This window comes from Schistocerca gregaria, chromosome X (assembly GCF_023897955.1).
Source record: "Schistocerca gregaria isolate iqSchGreg1 chromosome X, iqSchGreg1.2, whole genome shotgun sequence".
NCBI classification, from domain to species: domain Eukaryota; kingdom Metazoa; phylum Arthropoda; class Insecta; order Orthoptera; family Acrididae; genus Schistocerca; species Schistocerca gregaria.
Genome location: NC_064931.1, coordinates 859541938 through 859569708, shown reverse-complemented (window position 1 = coordinate 859569708; position 27771 = coordinate 859541938). Strand labels below are relative to the sequence as shown.

Here is a 27771-nt window from a genome sequence, read left to right as displayed (position 1 = left end):
TGGTGGGAGGGTGCATGGGACAGGTTTTACACTGGGGGCAGTTACAAGGGTAGGAGCCAGAGGGTAGGGAAGGTGGTTTGGGGATTTCATAGGGATATATATATAAGGATGCTATTTCAGCAGCCATTGAGGAACAGGTTGCAACCAATTGCCGACTGTGGTTCACTCTGGGACAAATGGCACCTGTTGCCTGGGCTCCTAGGTCATACCTGGATCATTCCAGAAATTGGCAGAGAAGGCTGAAGAACCAGCTTTGCTTATGGAGTTTCAACAACGATGAATATCTGCAGCATTGTTCAATGAATAGATTGTGGTCCGTCCCCATGTTCCCAGTCAAGTGGAATGCTTGAACCAGAGAATTTGAAGGTTCTGCGACAAGATACGCAGTGACTTCCTAGACTTCACCTTAGGGACGAAAACTGTAAGGCCCCACTAAATGGGTCTAGTGTGCACCACATGTCAGAGGTTCTTACCCAAGTACCTGAATGTGTGCGGCTTGCACAAAAGGATTTTTTGAGTTAGACAACTCTCCATTCAGACCATGTAACTAAATCTGAAAGATAATGGAAAGTATCAGTGTAAGATCAAAATAAATCCCTCCCACAGGCAAGAACATCAAAAGCTGATTAGTTAACTGTCAAAGCATTCACAATAAAGTGTCCAAGTCTGAAGAACTACAAGAGCACGCAGAAAGTAATGTCTCCAAATTTTTTATGTGAAAACTGTTAAAGCTTTTTTAATAAAACAGATTTTATTAATTTTCTACATCTTTATTCTTCATAGTCTAAATATTTGCATCCATCTGCTTCTAGAGGGCTCTCAATTGTAGTGTGTAACATGGTGGCAATAACATGACTGTGTGTATGAGAAACAGCATACTGTAATCGACTTTTGACTTCAAAGAGTTTGTGCACATATGGAACACCCACTTCATCATGACAATGCCAAACCACACATGAGAACTGCAAAACCTGAAATAATCTGATGCATTGGGTTCACTGTCATTGATAATCTTCCAAAACAGTCCCAACTTCATCCCATCCAATTTTCATCCATTTCCAAAACTTGGAAATACCCTTCTAGGACTTCACTCTGATAGGAATCAAGCAGCACAAGAAAAGGTGTGGTTGTCACTTCATCGAAAAGTCAAACATTCTACATTGATAGTGTCAACAAAGTAGTGTCTTGTTGAGAAAATTGTGTTCGTCGCCAGGATCACTACGTTGAGAATTAAATATGCAGACATGAATAAAGATTTAGAATGTTAAGAACATTTTTTTTGTTTTAAAAGCTTTACGAGGTTTCACGAAAAAAATCGGAAGCATTACTTTTCTGTGCATCCTTGTAAAAAGCAGTGAAGTTCACATAATACTATTTACAGAAAATTTGTTAAAACCTGAAGTTTATATCAGTGGATTTTTTTGGGGAAATTTTAAGTATCTATTGAATGGATTGTCTAACGAGAATTGGAGGTGGAGTATTTGTCACAGTACACAAAAAACTCAAATCCATCAAGATAAAAATTGAAGGTGCCTGCAAGATTGTTTGGGCAAGACTCAGTGTCAAAGGTGGGCCTAAGATTATAATTGGATCCTATCAACCACCAGACTAGCTTCCTGATTTAACTAACCTTAGAGAAAACCTCTGCTACCTATGACTTAAGTTCCCATATCATGGTGTAATCACTGGAGGAGACTTCAATCATACAACAATCAATTGGGAAAATTACAGTTTTGTATGTGACAGGACACCATGTGAAACAGAACAGATAGTTCAGAACCCAACTCCTGAAAATATGTTAGATCTAATGGCAACAAATAAATGTGATCACTTTGAGGTTGTCCACACTGAACTGTACCGAGGCAGTTGTGCAACGATGATGACTGAAGTATGAAGGACAACTAAAACATTTAGAGAGACTGATATGTTCAGTAAACTACATGAAGAAGCAGTAGTATTACACCTCAATGAGGAACTCTGAACTTTCACAGCTCAGAACTGGAGTATGTGATAGGAGCTATGGATCAAATTTAAAAGAATAATTGACAATGTACTGGATGATACATACCCAGTTGATCACTACATTATAGGAAGGTCTCTCCAGGGTACACAGACATTGCAGAAGAACTTCTAAGGAAAGAGAGAATACCACATAATAGGTTTAAAACAAAACATAGGGGTACATACAGAAGCTGAATGAAATGCATTTGGCTGTCAAGAGAGCCACGTGTGAAGCCTCCAAAAACTACTGTAGCAGAATGTTACTGAAAAAATCCAATGAAATTCTGGTTGGTTGGTTTAAATGAGGGAGGGAGGGGGGGTGGGGGGAGGGACAAACTACGAGGTCATCGGTCCCTTATTCCCGTAAAATAACTACATAAGGAAAAGAAGAAAAGAAAGAAGACATAGAGCACAACAACAGGAGAATGGAAGAACCAGAAGGACAACCAACATTACTACAGACAAAACAGGAAAAGAAAACCACTGAGAGAAGCAAGAAACAGGTAGAAGGAATAAAAACAAGGGAGCAGATGACTGTGCCTGGCTGTGCATGAGAATAAAAAGGAAAAGCCAGCCACTCTGTGACACATTAAAACATCCAGCCTAAAAGCATTAGAGTGGAGAACACAAAGGGACAAAAAGACATGCACAAAAAATTATATAGAATGATAAAACCCACCCTCACATATAAAAAGTAAAACTAAATTAGCCGATGAGGTGTTGTCAGCTAAAATTAATGGCAATGAGCCCAATAACTGAAGAGTCGGTCGAACGGCAGCCAAAGAAGGACAGTTCACTAAGATACGGGCCACTGTCAGCTAGGCACTGCACCGAAACTGAGGTGGGTCATCACGGTGCAGGAGGTAGCCATGTATCACCCAAACGTGGCCAATACGGAGCCAACAGAGAACCACAGAGTCCCTGCAAGAGGCCCCACCAATGCAGGAGATGAACCGCCGGGGCAGGAAAAAGAAACGGTAATTCGGATGCGCAGGAGAACTACAAACGTGTGCAACATAACTGGCCAGCAGTTGTGCACGCCTAACCTGCAATGGAGGGACTCTGGCCTCCACCAGGACGCTGGTCACCGGAGTCATCCTAAAAGCTCCTGTCACTAGGCAAACGTCTCAGTGGTGCACTGGGTCGTGTAAAGGCAATGCTGCAGCTGCTACCGAACCATAAACGAGACTCCCATAGTCAAGATGGGATTGATCAAGGGCTTTGCAGAGCTGCAGCAGCGTAGAGCGATCTGCACCCCAGTTGGTGTTGCCCAGGCAGTGGAGGGCATTCAGGTGCTGCCAGCGCTTCTGCTTAAGCTAATGGAGGTGAGGAAGCCAAGTCAATCGAGTGTCAAAATCCAGACCCAAGAATCGATGTGTGTCTACTACAGTGAGTGGATCATCATTAAGGTAAAGTTCTGGTTCCGCATGAATGGTACAACACCGACAGAAGTACATAACACACAACTTGGCAGCCGAAAACTGCAAACAACGGGTTACAGCCCATGACTGCGCTTTGTGGATGGCTCCCTGTAGGCAACACTCAGCAACACCAGTACTGGTGAAGTAGTTTGAAATGTAGAAGTCAATCAGCATACAGAGAGGGTGAGAAGGGTGACCCTACAGCTGCTGCCAGACCATTAATGGCCACTAAAAATAGAGACACACTCAATACTGAGCCCTGCGGGACCTAATTCTGGATATGGAGGCAGGGGGACTACGGGAGGCACCAACTTTTACACAGAAAGTACAAAGTGACAGGAAATTTTAGATAAAAATCTGGAGTGGGCCTCTGACATCACACTCGTATAATGTGGCAAGGATATGATGTCACCAGGTCGTGTCCTGCGCTATTCATAAACCAAAAGACAGCAACCAGGTGTTGGCATCTGGAAAAGGCTGTTTTGATGGCAGACTCGAGGGACCATCGCTCCAGATCTGGTTGAAGATGACAAGATGTCGTTTGTAGTCAGATGAGAGATATGGCCCAGGAGCTGTGTCGGGGCAATGTGCAAGGGCACTGAGGAGCTCCCACTCTGTAGCTGGGGTATTATAGGATTCACTGTGGCGTGCAGTGAATGAGAGGACTTTCCCTTTCATCCAACGTTTGGGATTGCGAAAGGCGGGGGGGGGGGGGGGGGGGGGGGGGGGAGGGGGGGGGGGGATTCTATGATGCAGGGGCTCAAGCATAGGGCTCAGCAAAGTGGTTGGCAATCGTGATTGCATTGGTAGGTAACACGCCATTAATGTTAACACCGGGAACAACTGTTGAGGTCTGGTACCTGAGAACACATTTGATCCTTGTCCAGACTTGGGAAGGTGACGATGGCACCCAGTGGTCGAGACGCAGCTCTCCCAACACTCCTGCTTCCGTTGTTTGATAAGTTGGCAAATGTGGGCATGGAACTGTTTAAAGGCCATGAGGTGTTACAAGGAAGGGTGCTGCTTATGCCACTGTAGATCTCGCCGACACTCCTTAATTGCTTCAGCGACTTCCACCTACCACCAAGGGACTGCCTTTCGCCAGTGGCAGTTAAAGAGCAAGGGATCTCATTTTCTGTCACAGAAAGGACTGTTGTAGCCAACTGTTCAATCAACACATCGATGTTCCCGTGTGGGGGAGGTTCAGCAGTGACTGTAGAGGTTGAAGTTTCCCAGTCCGCCTTGTTTTAAGCCCATCTGGGCAGGCATCTGTGCCTGATGCCAGGGGAGTGATAATCACGATGGGGAAGTGGTCACTTCCAGACAGATCGTCCTGTGCTCTTCAGTTGATAGATGGGAGACGTCCTGGGCTGCAGATTGATAAATCAATGGCCAAGTAACTGCCATGAGCCACACTGATGTGTGTGGTGGCCCCAATAGTTAAGAGACAGAGGTCAAACTGAAACAGTAAGACAGTACAGTTTCAACATCTCTGCCTTGGTCAATAAGCACGGTGCCACCCAACAAGAGGTTAGGGGTGTTAAAATCTCCAAAATAAGGAAAGGTTTAGGGAGCTGATCAATCAGTGCAGCTAATACATTTAGGGGTACTGCGCCATCTGGCGGAATATACACATTGCAGACAGTTACTTCCTGTGCCATCATTCTGGTAGCCACAGCCTCAAAAAGTGTTTGAAGGGGCACAGTTTCACTACAGACTGAGTTTAGAACATAAACACAAACTCCACCTGACACTTGATTATAGTCGCTATGGTTCCTGTAATATTCCTTATAGCTGCAGAGGGCAGGTGTCTGCAATGCTGGGAACCATGTTTCCTGGAGGGCAATGCAGAAAGCAGATGTAAAGCTTAACAGCTGCCACAGCTCAGCCAGGCGGTGGAAAAAACGGTCACAAATCCACGGAGGATGACATCTTGAGACTGGGAAGATATGTAACATTCAATGAGGCAGTTTACGCCTCATGGTCACCTAATGCCACCAACATTTTGCCTGAGCAGTCTATATCCATTATGTCTGAGGGTCCAGCAAAATCTAGGTCCTCAGCGGACGCCAGAATCTCCACCTCATCCACAGACTCGGAGCTTTTGGGTAGCAGTGGTGTGGGTGCCACCTCAATTCCCTTGGTCTTGGGGATCTTCTTTTTGGCTTTCTCTAGCTGCTCCTTGGGTTTCCCTAGCTGGGAGGACTTCACCGATTCAGTCTCTGGGACTGAAAATGAGTGTGAAGCCCTACAACCAGCTGCTTTTGAGCTCTTCAGCCACTGTTGACCACTAGTAGCAACCTGGGAAGGGAGTGACACAAGGGAACCCTTCCTAGCAAGAGGAGCCGAAAAAGACTTACACTTCTCCAGTGCAGAAGTAGGGACTGATATCCCCGACTGTTGGGGGAGTGTTGCTCTTGAAGTAGGTGGTGCAGGAACAAAAGGGAAGGGGCATGTGGTCTTACAGTTCGGAAGTGACTGAGGTTGGTGGAGCTGACGGAGCTAGAACTGTTGTAGCATTGGCGTAAGACAATGCCATACATACAGGATGTAGCCGTTCGAATTTCCTCTTAGCATCAGCATAGGTCAGTCGGTCCAGGGTCTTATATTCCTGGATTTTCCTATCTTTCTGTAAAATCCTGCAGTCTGGTGACCACGGTGAATGATTATCTTCACAGTTGACACAGATGGGAGGTGGGGCACATGGAGTATTGAGATGCGATGGTCGTCCACAATCTCGACAGGTGGGGCTGGCAGTACAGCGGAAGACATATGGACGAACCTCCAGCATTTAAAGCACAACAACAGGGGAGGGATACAGGCAAATGTCACAGCGGTAGATCATCATCTTGACCTTCTCAGGTAATATATCACCCTCGAAGGCCAAGATGAAGGTGCCAGTGACAACCTGTTTATCCCTTGGACCCTGGTGGGCATGCCAAACAAAATGTACACCTCGCCGCTCTAAATTGGCACGCAGTTCATCGTCAGACTGCAAAACAAGGTCCCTCTGTAGTATGAGAGCCTGGACCATATATAAGCTCTTGTGGGACGTGATGGTTACAGAAACATCCCCCAGCCGTTGGATAAGTAGCTGCAGCAGCAAGTCGTATAACCCTAGCTTACTTATTTGTTAGATAGTTTAATTAATTTCTTTGCGTGTTTTTGGGTACTTGCATTGTTTAATTCATATATTTCGGGCGTATTATAGTACTTGACAGTTGTAGCATCGCGCTTTAGTGTTTACTTCGTAGATTCTTATTTAAATTGCGTGTGAGTTTCGTATAGGAGGTGCAATTTCGAGTTTTAGTTACTGTAATCGTAAATTCAGCAGATTGTAGCACAGTCGTTAGGCATTTGTACAGGTTAGTTGATACATTCTTTGCGTGTTCCACTTGCGTTATCTAGGCACGGACTCGTGTTTCGGTAACTGTTGTTAAAACATCGATTAGAATGGACAGGGACTGTGATTGCTGTGTTCGGATGAGGGCCGACTTGGCATCCCTTCGCTCACAGCTGCAATCGGCGCTGACTTCGGTCGCACAGCTTGAGGCTGTTGCCAATGGGCACCACTGTGGGGAGCCGGACTCTGGTATCACGGGGATGTCAACCTCGTCCCGTCTGTCCCCAGATCGGTCTGCCGCTGTGGTTGCCCCGGTTGCTGCCCGCAGTGGGACTGAGCCCTCGCCTGTGGTTGATTGGGAGGTCGTTCCAAGGCGTGGCAGGCAGCGAAAGGCGTCCCCGGAGGCTGATCAGAAAGCTTCCCCGGTGCGTCTGACAAACCAGTTTCAGGCACTGTCTCTGGCTGAGCCAGATGCAGCTGCCTGCCCTGTTTCAGAGAATCATTCTCAGCCTTCAAGGTCCGGGCAATCGCAGAGGGTGGGCTTACTGGTAGTTGGGAGCTCCAATGTTAGGCGCGTAATGGGGACCCTTAGGGATACGGTGGCTAAGGAGGGGAAGAAATCCAGTGTGCACTCTGTGTGCATTCCGGGAGGAGTCATTCCTGATGTGGAAAGGGTCCTTCCGGATGCCATGAAGAGTACAGGGTGCAGCCAGCTGCAGGTGGTGGCACATGTCGGCACTAATGACGTGTGTCGCTTTGGATCTGAGGAAATTCTCTCTGGATTCCAGCGGCTATCTGATTTGGTGAAGGCTGCCGGTCTTGCTTACGAGATGAAGGCAGAGCTCACCATCTGCAGCATCGTTGACAGAACCGACTGCGGACCTTTGGTGCAGAGCCGGGTGGAGGGTCTGAATCAGAGGCTCAGACGGTTTTGCGACCGTATTGGCTGCAGATTCCTTGACTTGCGCCATAGGGTGGTGGGGTTTCGGGTTCCGCTGAATAGGTCAGGAGTTCACTACACTCAGCTGGCGGCTACACGGGTAGCGGAGGCTGTGTGGCGTGGACTGGGCGGTTTTTTTAGGTTAGAAGGCCTCGGGAAAGTGCGGGATGGGCTGCAATGTCAAAGGGTGCTTGGCATATACAGGACGTGCTTGGATCAAGGAACAGTCGGAATTATAGTTTTAAATTGTTGTAGTTGCGCTGGAAAAGTCCCTGAGCTTCAAGCGCTAATAGAAAGCACAGAAGCTGATATCGTTATAGGTACAGAAAGCTGGCTAAAGCCTGAAGTAAGTTCTGCAGAAATTTTTACGAAGTCTCAGACGGTGTTCAGGAAAGATAGATTAGGCAGAATTGGTGGTGGAGTGTTTGTGTCTGTCAGTAGTGGTTTATCTTGTAGTGAAGTCGAAGTAGATACTCCGTGCGAATTGGTATGGGTGGAGGTTATACTTAACAGCCGAATTAAGTTAATAATTGGCTCCTTCTACCGACCCCCAGACTCCGATGATACAGTTGCGGAACAGTTCAGAGAAAGTTTGAGTCTCGTAAAAAATAAATACCCCACTCATACGGTTATAGTTGGTGGGGACTTCAACCTACCCTCGGTATGTTGGCAAAAATACTTGTTCAAAACCGGTGGTAGGCAGAAAACGTCTTCCGAGATTGTCCTAAATGCATTCTCCGAAAATTATTTCGAGCAGTTAGTCCACGAACCCACGCGAATTGTAAATGGTTGCGAAAACACACTTGACCTCTTGGCCACAAACAATCCAGAGCTGATAGAGAGCATCATGACTGATACAGGGATTAGTGATCACAAGGTCATTTTAGCTAGGCTCAATACCATTTCTTCCAAATCCATCAGAAACAAACGCAAAATAATTTTATTTAAAAAAGCGAATAAAGTGCCACTAGAAGCCTTCCTAAAAGACAATTTCCATTCCTTCCGAACTGACTATGCGAATGTAGACGAGATGTGGCTCAAATTCAAAGATATAGTAGCAACAGCAATTGAGATATTCATACCTCATAAATTGGTAAGAGATGGAACGGATCCCCCGTGGTACACAAAAAAGGTCCGAACGCTGTTGCAGAGGCAACGGAAAAAGCATGCGAAGTTCAGAAGAACGCGAAATCCCGAAGATGGGCTAAAATTTACAGACGCGCGAAATTTGGCACGTACTTCGATGCGAGATGCCTTTAATAGGTTCCACAACGAAACATTGTCTCGAAATTTGGTAGAAAATCCGAAGAAATTCTGGTCGTATGTAAAGTACACAAGCGGCAAGACGCAGTCAATACCTTCGCTGCGCAGTGCCGATGGTACTGTTATCGACGACTGTGCCGCTAAAGCGGAGTTATTGAACGCAGTTTTCCGAAATTCCTTCACCAGGGAAGACGAATGGAATATTCCAGAATTTGAAACAGGAACATCTGATAGCATGAGTTTCTTAGAAGTAGATACCTTAGTGGTTGCGAAGCAACTCAAATCGCTTGACACGGGCAAGTCTTCAGGTCCAGATTGTATACCGATTAGGTTCCTTTCAGATTACGCTGATACTATAGCTCCCTACTTAGCAGTCATATACAACCGCTCGCTCACAGATAGATCTGAACCTACAGATTGGAAAATTGCGCACGTCGCACCAGTGTTCAAGAAGGGTAGTAGGAGTAATCCATTTAACTACAGACCTATATCATTGACGTCGGTTTGCAGTAGGGTTTTGGAGCGTATACTGTATTCAAACATTATGAATCACCTCGAAGGGAACGCTCTATTGACACGTAATCAGCATGGCTTCAGAAAACATCGCTCTTGTGCAACGCAGTAATGGCAGCACGAAGTAATGGCCGCTATCGACAGGGGATCTCAAGTTGATTCCGTATTTCTAGATTTCCGGAAAGCTTTTGACACCGTTCCTCACAAGCGACTTCTAATCAAGCTGTGGAGCTATGGGGTATCGTCTCAGTTGTGCGACTTGATTCGTGATTTCCTGTCAGGAAGGTCGCAGTTCGTAGCAATAGACGGCAAATCATCGAGTAAAACTGAAGTGATATCAGGTGTTCCCCAGGGAAGCGTCCTGGGACCTCTACTGTTCCTGATCTATATAAATGACCTGGGTGACAATCTGAGCAGTTCTCTTAGATTGTTCGCAGATGATGCTGTAATTTACCGTCTAGTAAAGTCATCCGAAGGCCAGTATCAGTTGCAAAGCGATTTAGAAAAGATTGCTGTATGGTGTGTCAGGTGGCAGTTGACGCTAAATAACGAAAAGGGTGAGATGATCTACATGAGTTCCAAAAGAAATCCGTTGGAATTCGATTACTCGATAAATAGTACAATTCTCAAAACTGACAATTCAACTAAGTACCTGGGTGTTAAAATTACGAACAACTTCAGTTGGAAGGACCACATAGATAGTATTGTCGGGAAGGCGAGCCAAAGGTTGCGTTTCATTGGCAGGACACTTAGAAGATGCAACAAGTCCACTAAAGAGACAGCTTACGCTACACTCGTTCGTCCTCTGTTAGAATATTGCTGCACGGTGTGGGATCCTTACCAGGTGGGATTGACGGAGGATATCGAAAGGGTGCAAAAAAGGGCAGCTCGTTTTGTATTATCGCGTTATAGGGGAGAGAGTGTGGCAGATATGATAGACGAGTTGGGATGGAAGTCATTACAGCATAGACGTTTTTCGGCGCGGCGAGACCTTTTTACGAAATTTCAGTCACCAACTTTCTCTTCCGAATGCGAAAATATTTTGTTGAGCCCAACCTACATAGGTAGGAATGATCATCAAAATAAAATAAGAGAAATCAGAGCTCGAACAGAAAGGTTTAGGTGTTCGTTTTTCCCGCTCGCTGTTCGGGAGTGGAATAGTAGAGAGATAGTATGATTGTGGTTCAATGAACCCTCTGCCAAGCACTTAAATGTGAATTGCAGAGTAGTCATGTAGATGTAACCCCTGTGACTGGGCAGAGAATGATGTTTTGATCAAGACTGACCCAGATTTCATTTTGGACAAGCTCCCCAACTCCCCAAACTTGTCCTCTAAATGCTCAACAAAAACTGAGGCTTCATCATCATGAAAGATTCCCCATCAGCTCTCGTATACACGAGGTACCAGGGCGAATAAAATTCGCTGCCATCCTTAGCCTGGTGTTCCTCCCATGGTGTAGCCAGGGATGGGAATGATTTGGGATTGTGCTTTCTTGCATTGTACTGAGACTTTGAACACTGCTGGCGTTTGATCACCAACAACTGATAACGTGGTGCGCGTCATCTGCCCTGGTGCCACCCACTCCGACCAGGAACCCTCCCCAAGGGTGTCACCCAGACACAGCAAAGGCCACTTGGCAGGATGGCCATTGCTGGGAGTCCCAATGCCCCAGGATCACGGGTATCTACCCCTTGGCACACGCGAGTTAACGGCGTAGGCATCAGTGGAGCCATCCCTGTGTAGTCGGGGGCACCACAACAGACTAGCTACCTTGCTGGATATGAGGTGCAAAAAATTCCACGGACATTGTCGGCACAGGAAACGACACTGCATAGTGGATGAAGGAAAATGCACTCAGGAAGGTGTCCTCGCTCAAGAAATGGAGGATGAGCAGGACTGTAATGCCACGATGAGAAAGTGGGCTAAAAATCTCAATGCACGATGCACCATGTAAGGCACCCTTCCCCAAATGGCTCACTCTTCAAGAAAATTTTCAAAAATAGAGATCAGAAGGAGGTGCTGCCAAGTCTGGAGTGGTCCCTTATGTCTCAGATGATATACAAATGCCCTCATGGTGGACAGCACATACCATGTTGAGGTAAAAAGTATGTGCTCAAACACAAATACAATCTAATCATGATCTAACAAATGCTGTAAGAAATTGCATAGGGCAGTAGCTGACAGCTCACCCACATCTTTCCATCCAGGTATTTCAAAATAGTCAATGATGTTATGTCCTTTGTTTGCTGGTCTTTCAGGTGTGGTAGCCAGGTTAGTTTTGAGTTAAATAGTAGATTTAAAAAAAACATTATTGTCTTTGAAAGTTAGAATACTGTTCCCCACCGTGAGCACTAATTCATTAAAACCATGATGAGCACAGTTGAAATTAAGAAGCAGTCTTGTGTAGTGAGAACCTAAAACCAGTTTTATTGTTTCATGTTTCCAGCTTCTTGACTGTCAGCCATAGTTCCCACATGAGTACACTTCCTAGGTGGACCCCAATCTGTTGAACATAATGAGTCACGTGAGGCATCAGAAATACTATAAAGTATCTAGCACTGAGGGAGAACTGAATAAGAAGCAGCAGTCACAAACATAGTTCCTCATCCATGAAGTTGGTGAAGGATATTTTACCTCCAAGTGGTGTCATACACCTTTTCATGGTCACAATATCACTAAATGGATTCAGCATAAGAGACACTCCTGTCTCACCGACTATAGTGGAATTAAGTTGTAAATGGTGGAATGGTTGCACCTGAAACCACACTAAAAGTGGCACATGTGAACTCTGGATTCAAGTACCGAGACAAGGCAGCATTCGAACATGCGTTCTTGAGTCTCACCCATACAGCTGGTAAGGGCTACACTCCAGGAACTCTGATGGTAGATACAACCTATACCTGGTTTTCATATGAGAATTAATATTGCCTCTTTCCAAGTGGTTGGGTACTAGCCATCAAACAACATCTGATTGGAACAAGATAGGAGCTCATCTTTGGCCCCAGGGCACAGATGACTATGGCATAATGAACCTGATCCAGTCCTGGAGCAATGTCTCTGGCTGCAGACAGAGCTGATTCTGGTTCCTACGTGGAGAATGGACGATTGTAGAACTCCTTATTACACAAGAAGAAACAGAACCTTCTTGTCTCTACAGAACATCTGGAACTCTAGAGTTTGCCGCATGACAAAGCTAAAAACCTGAGCCACATTTCTAGGTACATAAATACCCCATTTTGCATCAAAACCGTAAGGGGAGATGTACAGCACCTGCTGAAATCCTCCATACCGATTCTCAAACTCTCACAGTGGAAACGGACTGACTGATGGAAGTGGTGAATTCCTTTCAGTATTACTTTTATCGCTCACCTTGCTTGTGCTCTCACAGCCCTGAAGGCAAAAGATTTTTTGCAGTTGGACAGTGTTTGAATTTCTCCAAAGCTGAATGCCTGGCTCCGACTGCCTGTAACATTCTTTATTCCACCAAGGAACGGATTGTCATCTGAGATGGTTCCTAGACTGGCAAACGAAATCGACAGCAGCTCCGTGGATCAAATAGGTTATATGATCAACAATCTCCTGGGCACAATCCTGTTTGAAGATAGCCTGCTAACTGTATCGTGACCAATTTGCCCTTTAGAGCATCCATCATTGTAGTCTCAACCTGACACTGTACCACTTAGCAGGTGGATACACACTAGAAAGTGTGTTTCACTGGAATAAAAATTTGTAGCCTCTTCCCCTGGACAGAGTCTGCAATAGCTGGAGAGGAAAAAAAAAAAAAAGAGGTCAATTGCTGAAGATCTTTTAGCTGTAGAAAAGAAAGAGTCCTCTGACCACAGTTCAGAAGTCAGATACACTGACTGGATGAAGAACTCAATAATACAACCCCTTGGGGCACGTGGTAGCTGAGCCTTCCAGCACACTGCATGCACTGAACTCACTTGAGAGAATGAATGGCTGGAGCGAGTACCTGGAAAAGCTGTCAGTGTATTTACAACCAGCATATCATGCAGTGGAAACTATAAAGAACACATTGTGATCTTCGGCGCAAGAGCTTTCAATTCAATTACTTGGACAGCAGTGGTAAGAGGGTTGGGAGAGGAGTGGTACCTCTCATCAATTACAACAGCCACCCCATCTTTAGTCCTGTCTCCAATCCTGACGATTTGGAAGTCCCTTAATGCAGGTGTGCCAGCAACTTTCAAACGAGTTTATTGTAATTGGATGCAGAATAATCTCTCCTTGGTCATGAGATGCAGTTCTCTCAAATGCAGTCAAATCTGAAACTGAAAATGATGAGGTGGATGCACAGGCCATACCCATATTGCCAGCAATAAGAGACTGCACAAAACTTATTTTATAGTATTATGTATCCAAATCTTGTCATTTTCCATGCACTTGTGCAAGCCATCCAATAGTGAAAGGGTTTAAAGTTCAGGGAATGATGTTTGAAAACTAAGATTAAGTTTCTTACACGAAGTAATAGATGTTCCAGTCACTCTAAATAAACAAACAGTGCCATTAAGAATGCTACACAATACTCATGAGCAACTGGATTGGGGATTGTTTGAATAGAATAGTGTGTCACATAACTGGAATCTCTTCAGACCTTATACTGACCAACAGCTTTACAGTAACACAGGATGAGCAAAATGCACGATAGCAGCACATCTGGTCAAGGCCATATTGTGTTATGCCCAACACATAGGACACTCCATCTCAGATGTTCTAGTGATGGAGAATCTCACGTGCCATCATGTAAATGATAAGCCCAAAGGTACTTTGATTCAGAGAGAGGTATTAGTATCAGTGCCAATTGCCACTGACATCAACTTGATAGTATCCCATCAAAGATAAACAGAAATTTGAATATCAAATACACAGGTCTCTGTGAGCAAATGTCTCACCAATTCAAAGCTAGATAGCCATACCATACAGAACTATCCCCCAATTATGAAGTGCAGAAGCCACAGCCTCCACACACGCACCTCTTCTCTCTACATGGACTGTGACACAGATTAACATATGGGCAAGAACACTGCCATTGACACTGAGCATGGAGACAGTGTCCAACTATCATTACATGTCACATATTGGCATACATTTAAGGTCCTCTCATACAGTTGTACATTTAAATGAAATTATGTTTGTGACACTGAATGGTACAGGAGCCTTTTACCCAGCCACGTACAAATGTTTGTTCACTTACATCATGCCACTGGCAATTCCTTCAGCAAAACAATGCACAACCTTATCAATCCTAAATTGTCAGGTCACCTGACCAAAATATTATTTAGTGCATCTGGATATTACTGCACAAGGTGTGTGCATCTTGGACCCAGCTCTAACCAATCTCCATGAATTGTGGATGCTCTCGAGAGGTCACGAATGAGAAGGGCTTCCCAACACTTTTGGACTCTCAAAGTAGATACTACAATGTGTTATTGCTGCCTCACTACCATCAAGGTCAAAGTGGAACTGTCCGAAGACAGGCCAAGGATTCTTTGTGTCACTTATCACTTTTTCCCACTCTGTCAATGAATTGTTAATCTGAAAAATGTCAAGATACACCATGGTTCAGGTGCCCCTATAACTGACCTGGTAGGTGTATTCAAAGGTCAATTTGCAGGTTGTGTAATTACTTAGTATGTGTCTCACAAGCTAGATGATTCTATCTCTCACTTGGATAGGAGGTTTTTACTTTTTTTATGTGTACAACAGCTTAACTCTTCAGTGAATATCCACAGTGACTCAAACTTTTAAGTAATGAAATCAGATTTTATTGCAATATTTGTAGTACCAACTTTTTTATATTAATGTATTCTATAAACTCCTATCTCTGTGCTTCTGTCCACAACTTCCATTGGCCTTCTTCCTGCATCCTCCAGACTGTGTGAATTATGGAATACTTAAGTAAAATTGGACAGGAAAGAGAAAGAATACTATGGTGACCACAGCAGTGCTACCTTTTCACAATCTTCAAAGCAAATTAACTGTTTCAGTTTACTGTTTCCTCTAGAGAAAGTGCAAACTTAATGTTATTTCACAAAGACCTTTTAAGCCAAAAGTTGGTTATCAAGAGAAATAAACACTGCAGAATGATTACAGTATGCATATCACTTCATTAGTATGAAATTATTGTACTGAATAAAAATCCATGAACAAGTTTGTTTAGTTATGAATTCTGGCTTACAAATACGGGAACAACACCTATTCTTCCCAATAAAATACACAGTAGTGTGTTTGTTTAGCATTAAAGAAAATAATTAACTACATGGACACCATTCAGTTACAACAGTTTAAACTGGTCAGTTTAGTTTTTTTAAGGCTGCAATGCTGTCCATCACATCTCGCAGCAGAAATTAAAACAATGTTTCTAATAGTACACTGCCCTTGAATAACAATTTATTTGAATGGTCTTCAGTCGATATGCAAAATTTAAACACCAGAATATTTTCAAATAAAGTTAGGAACATACTAATAATTGCTCTCTGTGTCACTTTCAAGAAATATCAAATGAATGTGTCACATCCCTAATATGCCTCTATTAATATAAACAACGTAAAAGCATCATATTGGCCAAATCATTGGCATAGCTTTATCACATAAATGTTGTAAATGTGTTGGTCGACCTAAGTGGCAGATATATATATAAAAATGAACAACAATAGGTTAGTATGAATAAGCCGCCATCAAAGAGGAACCAACATTTTGCATTAGCAAAGGTATTTTAACACTACCAAAAATTACCATGTATATGTAAGCATACAAATCTCATTTACTTCAACCTGAGCCTCTGAGGATAAAGTGATAATTTCCTAACATTGTCCTAACAACTGTCATTAGTTAAGTGTGTAATGTTGACATGTGGCACCGAAATGGTCATATTCTATAAACCATCAGAATGGAGTGTATCTTAATACAAGTATAAATATTTTACTTCATGTCCTAGAAAATAAAGTTTTATGTGAAATATATTTCACATTTACATCCATACACTGCAACCCACTGAAGGACATGGAACAGTGTTATAATGTTTAATGTAACATCAAGTGCAGAAACATGTTCACATCAACAGTTTCACATAAGAGAGAAGGCATTTAGTGCTGATAAATAATGGATTGGATTGTCAGCATCTTTAAACACCTGATATGTTGTTAGTCCTTAATTGACATTTAATAGCTATAAATGTGGAAACAAATAGTTCCATCACTGTCAATACAGTTTTAGAGTTAAATAACACAACATATTTGCACGTTTCTGTGTAGCCGGCATATTTCATTGAGTAACAACCAACCTGAAATGCTTTACGAGTGCTGGAATCTGGTATCGCCACGTTAACCAGCAATCAGGAAAACCATGCAAGAGCAAAAGCATCGGCTTACTTCGTGAACCAGCTTCTACATAATGTAGTTTGGCACCCTGTGAATAATATGGATAATTTAAGGAGATCTGTACAGAGCGTAGACGTGCAATAAACATTACTTCAACACTTACTTTGACTTTTATATACGAATGTTGCCCCAGTGAAGAGTCAACCAGGCATTGAGGAGGTTTCTCTCTATCCTGTAGATTAAGATTTAATGGGCTCCATAATGATCTGACGAGTCTTCGGAAAACAACCCAGCTGCCAATAACGCACGATATTGCGTGTATTCGCAACGTATCCCAATGCGATATGCTCACAACACAAGCTTCTTTTTCACTCATTATGTTTGCCGTTCTCCGTGACTGTCACTCACTGCAAAATCTTACCACCAACTACAACCAAGCAATGAACTTTAAAACTGACGTCTACGGGCACGCAGTTGCGTCCTTCACCTCTATGATCAAAGACTTCCAGTATTCAATACTAATCGTCACGTACATGGTTTTGTGATATCAGGATACGCAAAACAATGACGAAATAATCGCATCAGTTACTGGAACTAGAAATGCGTGCACTAAAGGAGAAAGATGTGTCACTGGAACTAGAAATGCGTGTACTAAAGGAGAAAGATGTGAATCACTATCTTTTTGAGAAAATCGTTGTCATAGAATGAGCTAAAATGATATGCAAGTAAAATATTTACGGGAACTACCATATTTCCCTACTACATGTGAAAGTGAAACCATTGTACGCATCTGACTCCAACGAAAGGAGGTAGTTCTTGAGTATTTCTTCTTTTTTATGCACATTGGCAGTCACAGTTTCATCTCTTTCAAACTCACATGTTTGTATTTTGTAATTAAAATTGAAGAATAAGTTATCAGTTGCTGAGTTGCACTATGAGACCTTCACAGATGGCGCGGTTATTTGTGAGAAACCATTTTAAAAAGCGTAGTATCAGCCTGGTGTAAGAAGTGTAGTTAACTCTCAACGTAGATAAATGTAAACGTAAAATCGCTTAAGATGTGTACAGGCGCGTTTACATTGAGCTCAAACATGTATTTGTTCGGAACATCGTGTGCAATTAGTTCCCTCAACATGTTGGCAACATTGTTCGTTGTTCGCATTCCCGTTTGCACTATGACCAACAATTCTGAATTTCTACGTATTCACATAGTCTGCTGCGGTGAACTGATAGGTTACTGTGTGTATTCACATCAAGATAAACCCTAAGTCAAGTGAAGAGGAAGAATTAATGACATTTGGTCCTGCATTAATAATACTAAACGAAATAAACAGACGAAGAAAACGACCTAGTCCGGCGTTGGTAGACCAAAACATACTATAGAAGACGTGGCGGGAATGTCATGCTTTGTGATAGTGATGAGCTAAACTGCGATTTTCCGATATCAGTGATTTCTGTGAATGCTACTTTTCAGTATCTGCTATTCTTAACTGTGATTTGTCGCAGTTAAGGAACGTAGGTAGCGTATCCCTCCGCCACTGCTATTTCTGCGATTTCTGCTACTTCCGCGATTTCTGTGACTTCTGCTACTTCTGCGATTTCTGTGACTTCTGCGATTTCTGCGACTTACCACCGTATGAAAAAGTTACATCTGCCCACACAGAAAATTGCATCTCAACAAACCTGTCATTGGTAAGTACGTTTTACGTTTGTTCTTCCGTTGGTTCTAATTATGTATTAAAGAAACAACTGTGAAAATATTAATAGTGTAATTAATATGTAAGTAGCCATACAGTAGCGTAATAGTTCGTGTTAAGAAAATGAATTCTAATATATTGTTATGTTCACAGGTACCCGAACTACAGTTCAGTCACTCAGTAAATTGATAACTCAAAATATCATTGTCAACAGATCTGGAGAAATTGCCACTGCGTCTTTAGACCGTTTTCGTCAGACGAGAGGTTAGTTTCTAAGTGTTTCGATGGACTTAATTACTTCAGTGAGATCGTTCTTGCACATGTGAAATATACCCCATTGAGTGGCTTTCATTACAGCTAATATTAGCAATCTACTCTGTCAATTATATTGCTTGTAATTAGTGACAGCAGAAATTGTTTAACAATGCTTGTGATTTTGCAGACACAGTTCTGACTCTTGATTACTGGTTGCTGTACGTATCTATCCACATCAAGGCTGTTGAGAGAGACTCGTAAAGATTCAAGACAGCTCTTAGAGGATTTGCAGTTTAAAAGTGACATAATTGTGAAATAAGTGTGCACATGAGTGATTAAACTGTGTTTTATTGAAGATGTTATGCGATTTTAAAGGAATAATAAATGTTCAATACAGTGAGTAATGAAAATCTCATTTTCCACATGTTTAAGCCGTCCTATACTCGTAATTTTCCGCCACTTATTTACTGGTAAACACTAGTTGGAGAGTGACATGCCGCCCTCCCCCCCTTCTCCACAATCTTGGTGTGACACTGACCTGTAACATATCACGAAGTCTACAACATGCATTTTGAGGCTGTTGATATGAAAGTGGGAAGTACAGGTCTTATAGTTAAATCAGGAATAGCTTAAGTGCAGTACTTGAAAGTAACACAGGAAAAGCTTACTTATGTAGGTGGTAGTAGTGTCGGCAAAAAGTTCGTGTGTGTAAAGTTGCCATGTAGAACACCAGGTGCAAAACTTTTATCCCGAGTCTTGAGCTGTGCCGGAATAAAAGTGAGGCATTCATATGACTCAATAATGCTGTTTTCATTTCACTACACTTATACAGATGTCTGAGTTCTGCTGTGTTAACATTGCAAAGTCCTGTAGGCATGTGGATTATTAACCAAAATTGTCATATTGGAAGCAGAATCACATTTGTTACGTTACTTGATATTTTCAGGAGAAAAAGGCAATGTTGCTTCTTATTAATATAATACATTCAGAGCCACAGCTGTGTTTGACCAATCATAACCGATGCTGAATGTGCATGTCGTCATATAATGTGAAGGGCTTATTTCAATAGTGGTACAAGCCCATTACCTCCACTTTTCTGTCTATAATGCTTCTGAGATTAATGATCCAAACAAATATTAATAAAGTTTCATTTCTAGCAAGAAGCCATATGCTTGAATATTTCTGATATCTCAACTGTAGATTTTTCAGCGCTCATTTAACTTTACGACTCCGTATCTCAAAATGAACAAAAATGGACTTGTACCACTAATGAAATAAGTCCTTCATATGCACACACACAGCACACCGATCTCGTGAGGCACAAAGCTCTCATAACGAAGTACATACGTCGTTCAACAACTAGGAAAAGAATGCTAACTGCGCTTTTTAGTTGCTACTTGTGACTCTTAGTTGCGATTTGTCACTGAAATCGCAGAAAGCAGTATGGAATTCGGCCAACAGATGGCTCACGGCGTTTAATGTGAAATGCTACTTGCGACTGCTAACTGTGACTGAAATCGCAGTTAGATTTTGTAAAGTTGTTATTGTGATATGTGTGACTTCTCAATCACTGTGATTCCTAACAGATACGCGATTTCCTGCCCACCACTACTGTGTGCGCTGAATATGGAAGACGGTGCTGGCTTTCGTAATTTCACTAGGATGTCGCCGTCAGATTTTGAAATATTGTTGAATATTATAGGACCAGTTGTTTCAAAGAAAGACACAAATTTCAGAAAAGCAATCCCTGTGAACCACAGATTTGTTGTTACTCTTCGTTTTCTGGCATCAGGAGACTCCTATCAAAGCCAGCCATATCTCAGATAGTTCCATATCATCCAGGAAACGTAGATATTTAAATCCAAACCACTTCGTTTCGTAAAGTGTGTCAGTACCACATCCAGATGTTTTACTTTCCTATATTTTTCTTTCCTCTCGTCCGTACTCAGGAAAGAGAGATTTAATTTTTTTGTACACGTCACTGCTGCTGGTGCCAAGCGCCACAGCAACTTTTTGTAATGACTCATGTTTGATATTTGGTATTTTTGTAACCTGCGCAACATAAATTCCACAGGCACTCCTCTGCCTCATAGAGCGATATCAATTGGAAAATTTTGTCTCGTGACCACTCCATTTCAAATAAAAATGAAGGGACATACAACAAACGCACCACTACACTCCAGCAAAATAAACACCAAAACACTCACTAAGAGCAAATGAACACTAGCGCTGCGTAGCGGAATTTAATGGTAGCAGGTCACGAACAGTGTTTCTTTGATCTCTACCAATGCAGCCGTGTAACATTGATTTTGTATTGCGAATATGTTTGATTTGTTTTGATTTATTATTGGTCCTGTAGATCATACAATTTGTTCAGCAAAGGAAATCCTGATATAGGACAAGTCAATTTGAAAAATTATGTTAAGATGGTATATGACGAGAGATGACAGTAGTGGTACATTAACTCACATACCGGTAGTAGAATACATATAGGATATACAGACAAAATGTAAAAAGGTGGTGTGTGATGAGAGATGATGGTGGTGCATACTGCACATAGTAGAATACATATAAGAGATACAGACAGCATATGAGTCACAAACAATAATTAAATTATCTTACTGTTGCGAACATCGATAGTCCATTACTAGCCACGAACAATGTTGCGACCTCAGTGTAAACGCGCCTTAAAATGCTACAAGCCTTAGTCCTTAGAGGTGGTTTGAGTAGTCCTAAATCCATACTCAAAAATACCTATGAGTTAAACAACAGAAAGGTGAAAAGATCTTACGAGTTCGATTGTATAGCGAAAGGCAGGCTTCGTTTTAGTAATTAGATCTTAAGAAACTTTTGTTTGTCCATGACGGAGAAACAAGGCTTTTGAACAGCTTATAATGTAAATACCGCACTGCTTAAACCAGGCGGATCTTCATCGGCGTGGATTTAAATGACACATCTATGTACTGCAGTACAATACAGTGCTAATAGTCAAATGCTTCTTTGTAGAACAGGATAAATTACTTGAAATGTATTCATGTTACACGCCACATCATGTCATGTGATGTTAATTCGCATAATTGTTCTCAACAGTTTTTTGGCGGGACCTGCACAATTCGCAAGATATTAATTGTTTTCATTACAGATGAGCAGAAGGGAACACATAACAGTTTCGAAACAAATGAAACAAAACAATGTAATGTTTCGCAACAGTGAAATAGTTTGTGTTTTGCAATAGCCTTCACATTATATCATCTTACGTGTCTACTGTATAAATATTGTCATAAAAACACAACTGAGGTGCGAGAGCACCAATCATGTCGCAAAACGTACGAAACTTTCAGTTAGGTGTCTTTGCACTTTCGTATTTCCTGTAACAAATGCGCTGCTTTCATCTCGTGTGACTTTCATACATTCCAGTTGGCCAAGAACATACTTCATATGTTTGACAAAAGAGCTTTTTCCAAACTTGTTTCTCTGTATTCTAGTGCTTAATTTTGAATGGTTTTATTAGTGATAACCTGCATCTGCTCTTGAAAATCCATGTCATGAGATGTAATTTATTGAGATAACATTCTGGAAAGCGAGGCACTGAATTAACATTTATGTGTGTGCCACTTACACTTTTCTTACTCACAGTTAAATTTTTCATTATTTGTCACACAGAGCAGGATGCAAAGTGACTGATGCACACAGTTAAAAAAATTACCATAATAAAACATTTCAAAGTAACTGAAACGCAGAGATCTGTATGTTTCCTTGAAGTATAACGTCCAGACTAAAATTTGAAACAATTCATACAGTGTAATGCCTTTGTGAAACCTATTTCATGGCAGACCTGGCTCTGCACCACTTACAGTTCTTGCTAGAGAAGTCAGTTTGAGGTGCAGGTATATGGAGTTCCCTCAAGTACACACAGCAAGCAGTTGTATTATAATTTCATTATAAATTTCCCCAGGAAATCAGAGATGAAGTTAAGTTGCTGCTGAAATGCAATTTGTATCACAGTATCTGAACGCCAAAACCAAAAGTATCTTGATTTTCCGGAGAATTATTTATGATACACAAGTATCAAGATACCTATCGTGTAATAACCAAACATAGCACATTTACAAAAATAAACACACAAACATATTCATACATAAAGAGATAATTATTCTCAAACATATAAATAAATAACATACTCAAAAAAGTTAAACTCACTGAATGGTGAGCAAAAATGTGTCTTCTGTGTGCAAAAAATTGAAAAACAAAAAATATTCTTGTAAAGTAGCTACATGTAGGATTTAGTGGATTAAACAAAATACAGTCAAATACAAATTCAGTACACATTCTCCAGAGAAGAAGAAAATCAGTCAAAATTTTAGCGATCATTTCTGAGTAGATCTACTGCTCCTACTCTAAATCATAGTTTAGAAATATCATTTTTGACACTTTTTTGCTTGGAATGTGGGATCGCCTATCTGTTATTGTTTGCCACAGCTTTGAAAATATACGCTCATGTGGAACAGAGGTGCCATCGTTTCATTATTTTAAATAATGTGGGAAACAACACATGATTTTGTTTCCACCACAGCAATACATCTTCTGATCTGTGTATTAGTGACATCTTCATATATTTATCAAGCTCGACTATACTTGCAGCACGTGGATTGTCTAGACTTTGGATCAAGCCACCTACAGCTTGGTCAAAATCTTGCCAGATGCTGCCACTGCTAGAGTTGAATGTGCTCGCCACAACTGGTTTGGCTGGTGATTGATTGTCTATAGAACACCGAGTAGATTTCTGTCATATTGCACAGCACTTATTAATTATGGCGTCTATTTTCCTTTCAATCAATGCCCAGTTTTTGGAAACCCATGCTCCCTGAAGCTAGGATCGAATAATGTTGCTTTGCATGCAATTGCTTTATCTGCACACATTTGAACGAGGTGGGTACAGATTCCACCTTCAAGTTTAGCTGTTACTGTATCGGTGGCTTCATTGCTGTTATCAGAGTTTTTCAGTCTCAGACAATGACTTTGTAAAAAATTTGCTTAATAAGACAACTTGTGACAAGGTTACATTTCTTTTGCTGCTAATTTCTGTTGTGACTTGTTCAAAAGGAGATAGTATTTCAAAGATTCTTCAATAACTGACCATTCTTCATTGGACAGTATTGTTTGTGAATCCACACTGAGGACGGCGAGGGTGCTTTGCAAAGACCCTTTGATTTTCAAAAGCTTATGAAACATTCTAACGTGGAATTCCATCGCTTGGAGCAAATTTGTTTCGATGTTAAAATAGGGAAGCCCATTTGCTTCTGGATATTGTATAATTTTTCAAGTGATTGAGGACTTGCACAATTAAATTAAGTGTATGTGCAAAACAAGGTACATGCCACCATATGCACATCATTACTGCCTTCTGCATATTGGGTGGATCATCCGTAGCGCAAGCTACAATTTTATTAGTAAGCTGAAGCCACATTTTGTAATTCACTGGAAATGTTTTCTGCTGTATGCTTCTCATGTAATTAAACACTAGATAACAAATATGACTTCAGATTGTAGTTTTCATCAATGCATTGTGTAGTCACTGCAATATAATTCTCATTTTCACAGATGCCCATCCATAAGTCATTATGGAGATGTAGGCTGCAGCTTGCACTGCAGATCTTACTCGCATTAGTGTGCTGTAGAACACCTGAGAAAGTAAACTGTGGGAAAGTGTTTTTATACTGGGAGGTACATAGTTTTCATTTAATAAATAAATTATTTTTCTAAACTCTACACTCTCGACTACATTAAATGGAAGATATTCTTTAACAACAAGTCTTCAAATCTGTTCGTCTTGTTTTTTGGCTCATTTAGATGAAGGCCACTTGTCTTGATGCAAATCCGGTAATCTTTGTTTGTCTACCACACCTACGTCCGCAGCTCGTGGTCTCGCGGTAGCGTTCTCGCTTCCCGAGCACGGGGTCCCGGGTTCGATTCCCGGCGGGGTCAGGGATTTTTCACCTGCCTCGTGATGACTGGGTGTTTGTGTCGTCTTCATCATCATCATCAATCATCCCCATTACGGTCGGAGGAAGGCAATGGCAAACCACCTCCACTAGGACCTTGCCTAGTATGGCGGCGCGGGTCTCCCGCGTCGCTCCCCTACGCTCGGTAAACGGAGTATGGGACTCATCATCATCATCACCACACCTACTCAGAACTGAACCGGTGAAAGTGCTGGGTATTTCTCGCACATATTGTTCATCTTGACGCACAGGCACTGAAATGGCAGAGTCCTGAACAGTTGCTGTAGAAACTGAACTCGCTTCGTCACTGCTCAGATTCATAAAAACTGGTTTTGAACAAGTTTCACATAGATTAACTATTGGATGCTTAATGTCGCAAGCATCTGTTTAAGCAATAAGTTGAACTACTTTTAAACGACAACACTGCTAATCAAAACTTAGATTTAATTTTCTCAGGATTCATCTTCATAATTAAATCCCACTCCAGGCTTCGTAACGCCATAGCTGAAAACAGAATAACCAGCACGAATGGAACTGGAGGCAGGAGAAAACTGCAGAAACAACGGATGCAGTACTGAGATTTACACATTTCCCAGCCTGCTAATAAAATGCACACAAAAGGAATCATTGTGGAGAATAAGCACATTGACTACAGACTCGCAAATAAAGCCACATAATTCGAATAATAATATCAAAATATAAGAGAAAAATTTTTTGTTCGCCAAGGTATTTCGAACCATTACTATAAATGCACCTTGCTTCCCAGCCCTTCCCGTTCATTGTTACACTATCAATGATCCGTCAATGAGACGGCTTTAAAGTATATCCAATTTATGTATATGTCTAAAAACTGCCACTCTACGCCTTTTTTTAATTCAAAATGTTGTATGTTTCCCTGCGTTTTTAATATGATTATTGAACATGAACAGAGAAGTGTAAGAGATGTGTAATTTAACTGAATGTTTTTCACACTTTAATTATTTTGAATGCGAATAGTGTTCGTTATTTTATTGTTTGTTAGTCTTCATAAAGCATCTATCACGCCATTTCGGAACAGGGCAGTCAATTGGAAACGAACCTTTATTTTCGGGAATCTTAAGCTTCCTGCAGTTTGTGTGTCAAAAAGATTTCGACTCTCTTAAAAGTGTTTTATGAAATAGTATGTTAAACGTTTTTCAGTATCTCTGTATGTGTCCCAGTCGCGTCCGAAACAGAGCGAAATGAAACATCACTGTTTCGATACAATTAGTCCGTTCCGAGCAGAAGTGGACTGAAACAGCGTTATTTTGAAACAACGATACAGTTTCTGTGTCTGGCTCAAGATCGAATCTGGTCCCGTTTTCGACACAGAGCAGAATGTAACACCACTCTTTCGAAACAGTGAAACATAGCCGTTTCGAAATACTGAAACAGTTCCAAGTATCGATACACTGTATCGAAACAAGGAAACAATGCCGAAGTCTAGTTTTTATGCGGGAGGTAAGGACCTGCACATGTTGATAATATCAGTTTCTCAATCCTTCAACAAATTAAAGCGACCTCACACTATCAATGACTCTGACAAAACGAGATTTTACAAGGTTAACATGGTGAACACACAAAACAAAGCCTGTGCCGAAATTACACTCCTGGAAATGGAAAAAAGAACACATTGACACCGGTGTGTCAGACCCACCATACTTGCTCCGGACACTGCGAGAGGGCTGTACAAGCAATGATCACACGCACGGCACAGCGGACACACCAGGAACCGCGGTGTTGGCCGTCGAATGGCGCTAGCTGCACAGCATTTGTGCACCGCCGCCGTCAGTGCCAGCCAGTTTGCCGTGGCATACGGAGCTCCATCGCAGTCTTTAACACTGGTAGCATGCCGCGACAGCGTGGACGTGAACCGTATGTGCAGTTGACGGACTTTGAGCGAGGGCGTATAGTGGGCATGCGGGAGGCCGGGTGGACGTACCGCCGAATTGCTCAACACGTGGGGCGTGAGGTCTCTACAGTACATCGATGTTGTCGCCAGTGGTCGGCGGAAGGTGCACGTGCCCATCGACCTGGGACCGGACCGCAGCGACGCACGGATGCACGCCAAGACCGTAGCATCCTACGCAGTGCCGTAGGGGACCGCACCGCCACTTCCCAGCAAATAAGGGACACTGTTGCTCCTGGGGTATCGGCGAGGACCATTCGCAACCGTCTCCATGAAGCTGGGCTACGGTCCCGCACACCGTTAGGCTGTCTTCCGCTCACGCCCCAACATCGTGCAGCCCGCCTCCAGTGGTGTCGCGACAGGCGTGAATGGAGGGACGAATGGAGACATGTCGTCTTCAGCGATGAGAGTCGCTTCTGCCTTGGTGCCAATGATGGTCGTATGCGTGTTTGGCGCCGTGCAGGTGAGCGCCACAATCAGGACTGCATACGACCGAGGCGCACAGGGCCAACACCCGGCATCATGGTGTGGGGAGCGATCTCCTACACTGGCCGTACACCTCTGGTGATCGTCAAGGGGACACTGAATACTGCACGGTACATCCAAACCGTCATCGAACCCATCGTTCTACCATTCCTAGACCGGCAATGGAACTTGCTGTTCCAACAGGACAATGCACGTCCGCATGTATCCCGTGCTACCCAACGTGCTCTAGAAGGTGTAAATCAACTACCCTGGCCAGCAAGATCTCCGAATCTGTCCCCCATTGAGCATGTTTGGGACTGGATGAAGCGTCGTCTCACGCGGTCTGCACGTCCAGCACGAACGCTGGTCCAACTGAGGCGCCAGGTGGAAATGGCATGGCAAGCTGTTCCACAGGACTACATCCAGCATCTCTACGATCGTCTCCATGGGAGAATAGCAGCCTGCATTGCTGCGAAAGGTGGATATACACTGTACTAGTGCGGAAATTGTGCATGCTCTGTTGCCTGTGTCTATGTGCCTGTGGTTCTGTCAGTGTGATCATGTGATGTATCTGACCCCAGGAATGTGTCAATAAAGTTTCCCCTT

The 27771-nt window shown here is 42.5% G+C and overlaps 1 protein-coding gene and 1 long non-coding RNA gene across 2 annotated transcripts in view; one reads left to right on the top strand and one right to left on the bottom strand.

The window, feature by feature from the left end:
* Positions 1-18242, bottom strand: part of LOC126298676 (epoxide hydrolase 4-like) — a 110953-nt gene extending 92711 nt beyond the window's left edge. The window contains exons 1-2 of the mRNA XM_049990108.1: positions 16983-18242; positions 16783-16907 (exon numbers count right to left, since the gene is read on the bottom strand). Of these exons, the coding sequence (XP_049846065.1) occupies positions 16783-16907; positions 16983-17195 (338 nt within the window). The 5' untranslated portion in view covers positions 17196-18242. The remainder of the gene's footprint in view (positions 1-16782; positions 16908-16982) is intronic.
* Positions 18243-18371: 129 nt separating this feature from the next.
* LOC126298677 (uncharacterized) lies at positions 18372-19162 on the top strand. The gene is made up of 3 exons (XR_007552642.1): positions 18372-18511; positions 18670-18780; positions 18959-19162. It is a non-coding gene; the product is annotated as an uncharacterized LOC126298677 (long non-coding RNA).
* The last annotated feature ends 8609 nt before the right edge of the window (positions 19163-27771 follow it).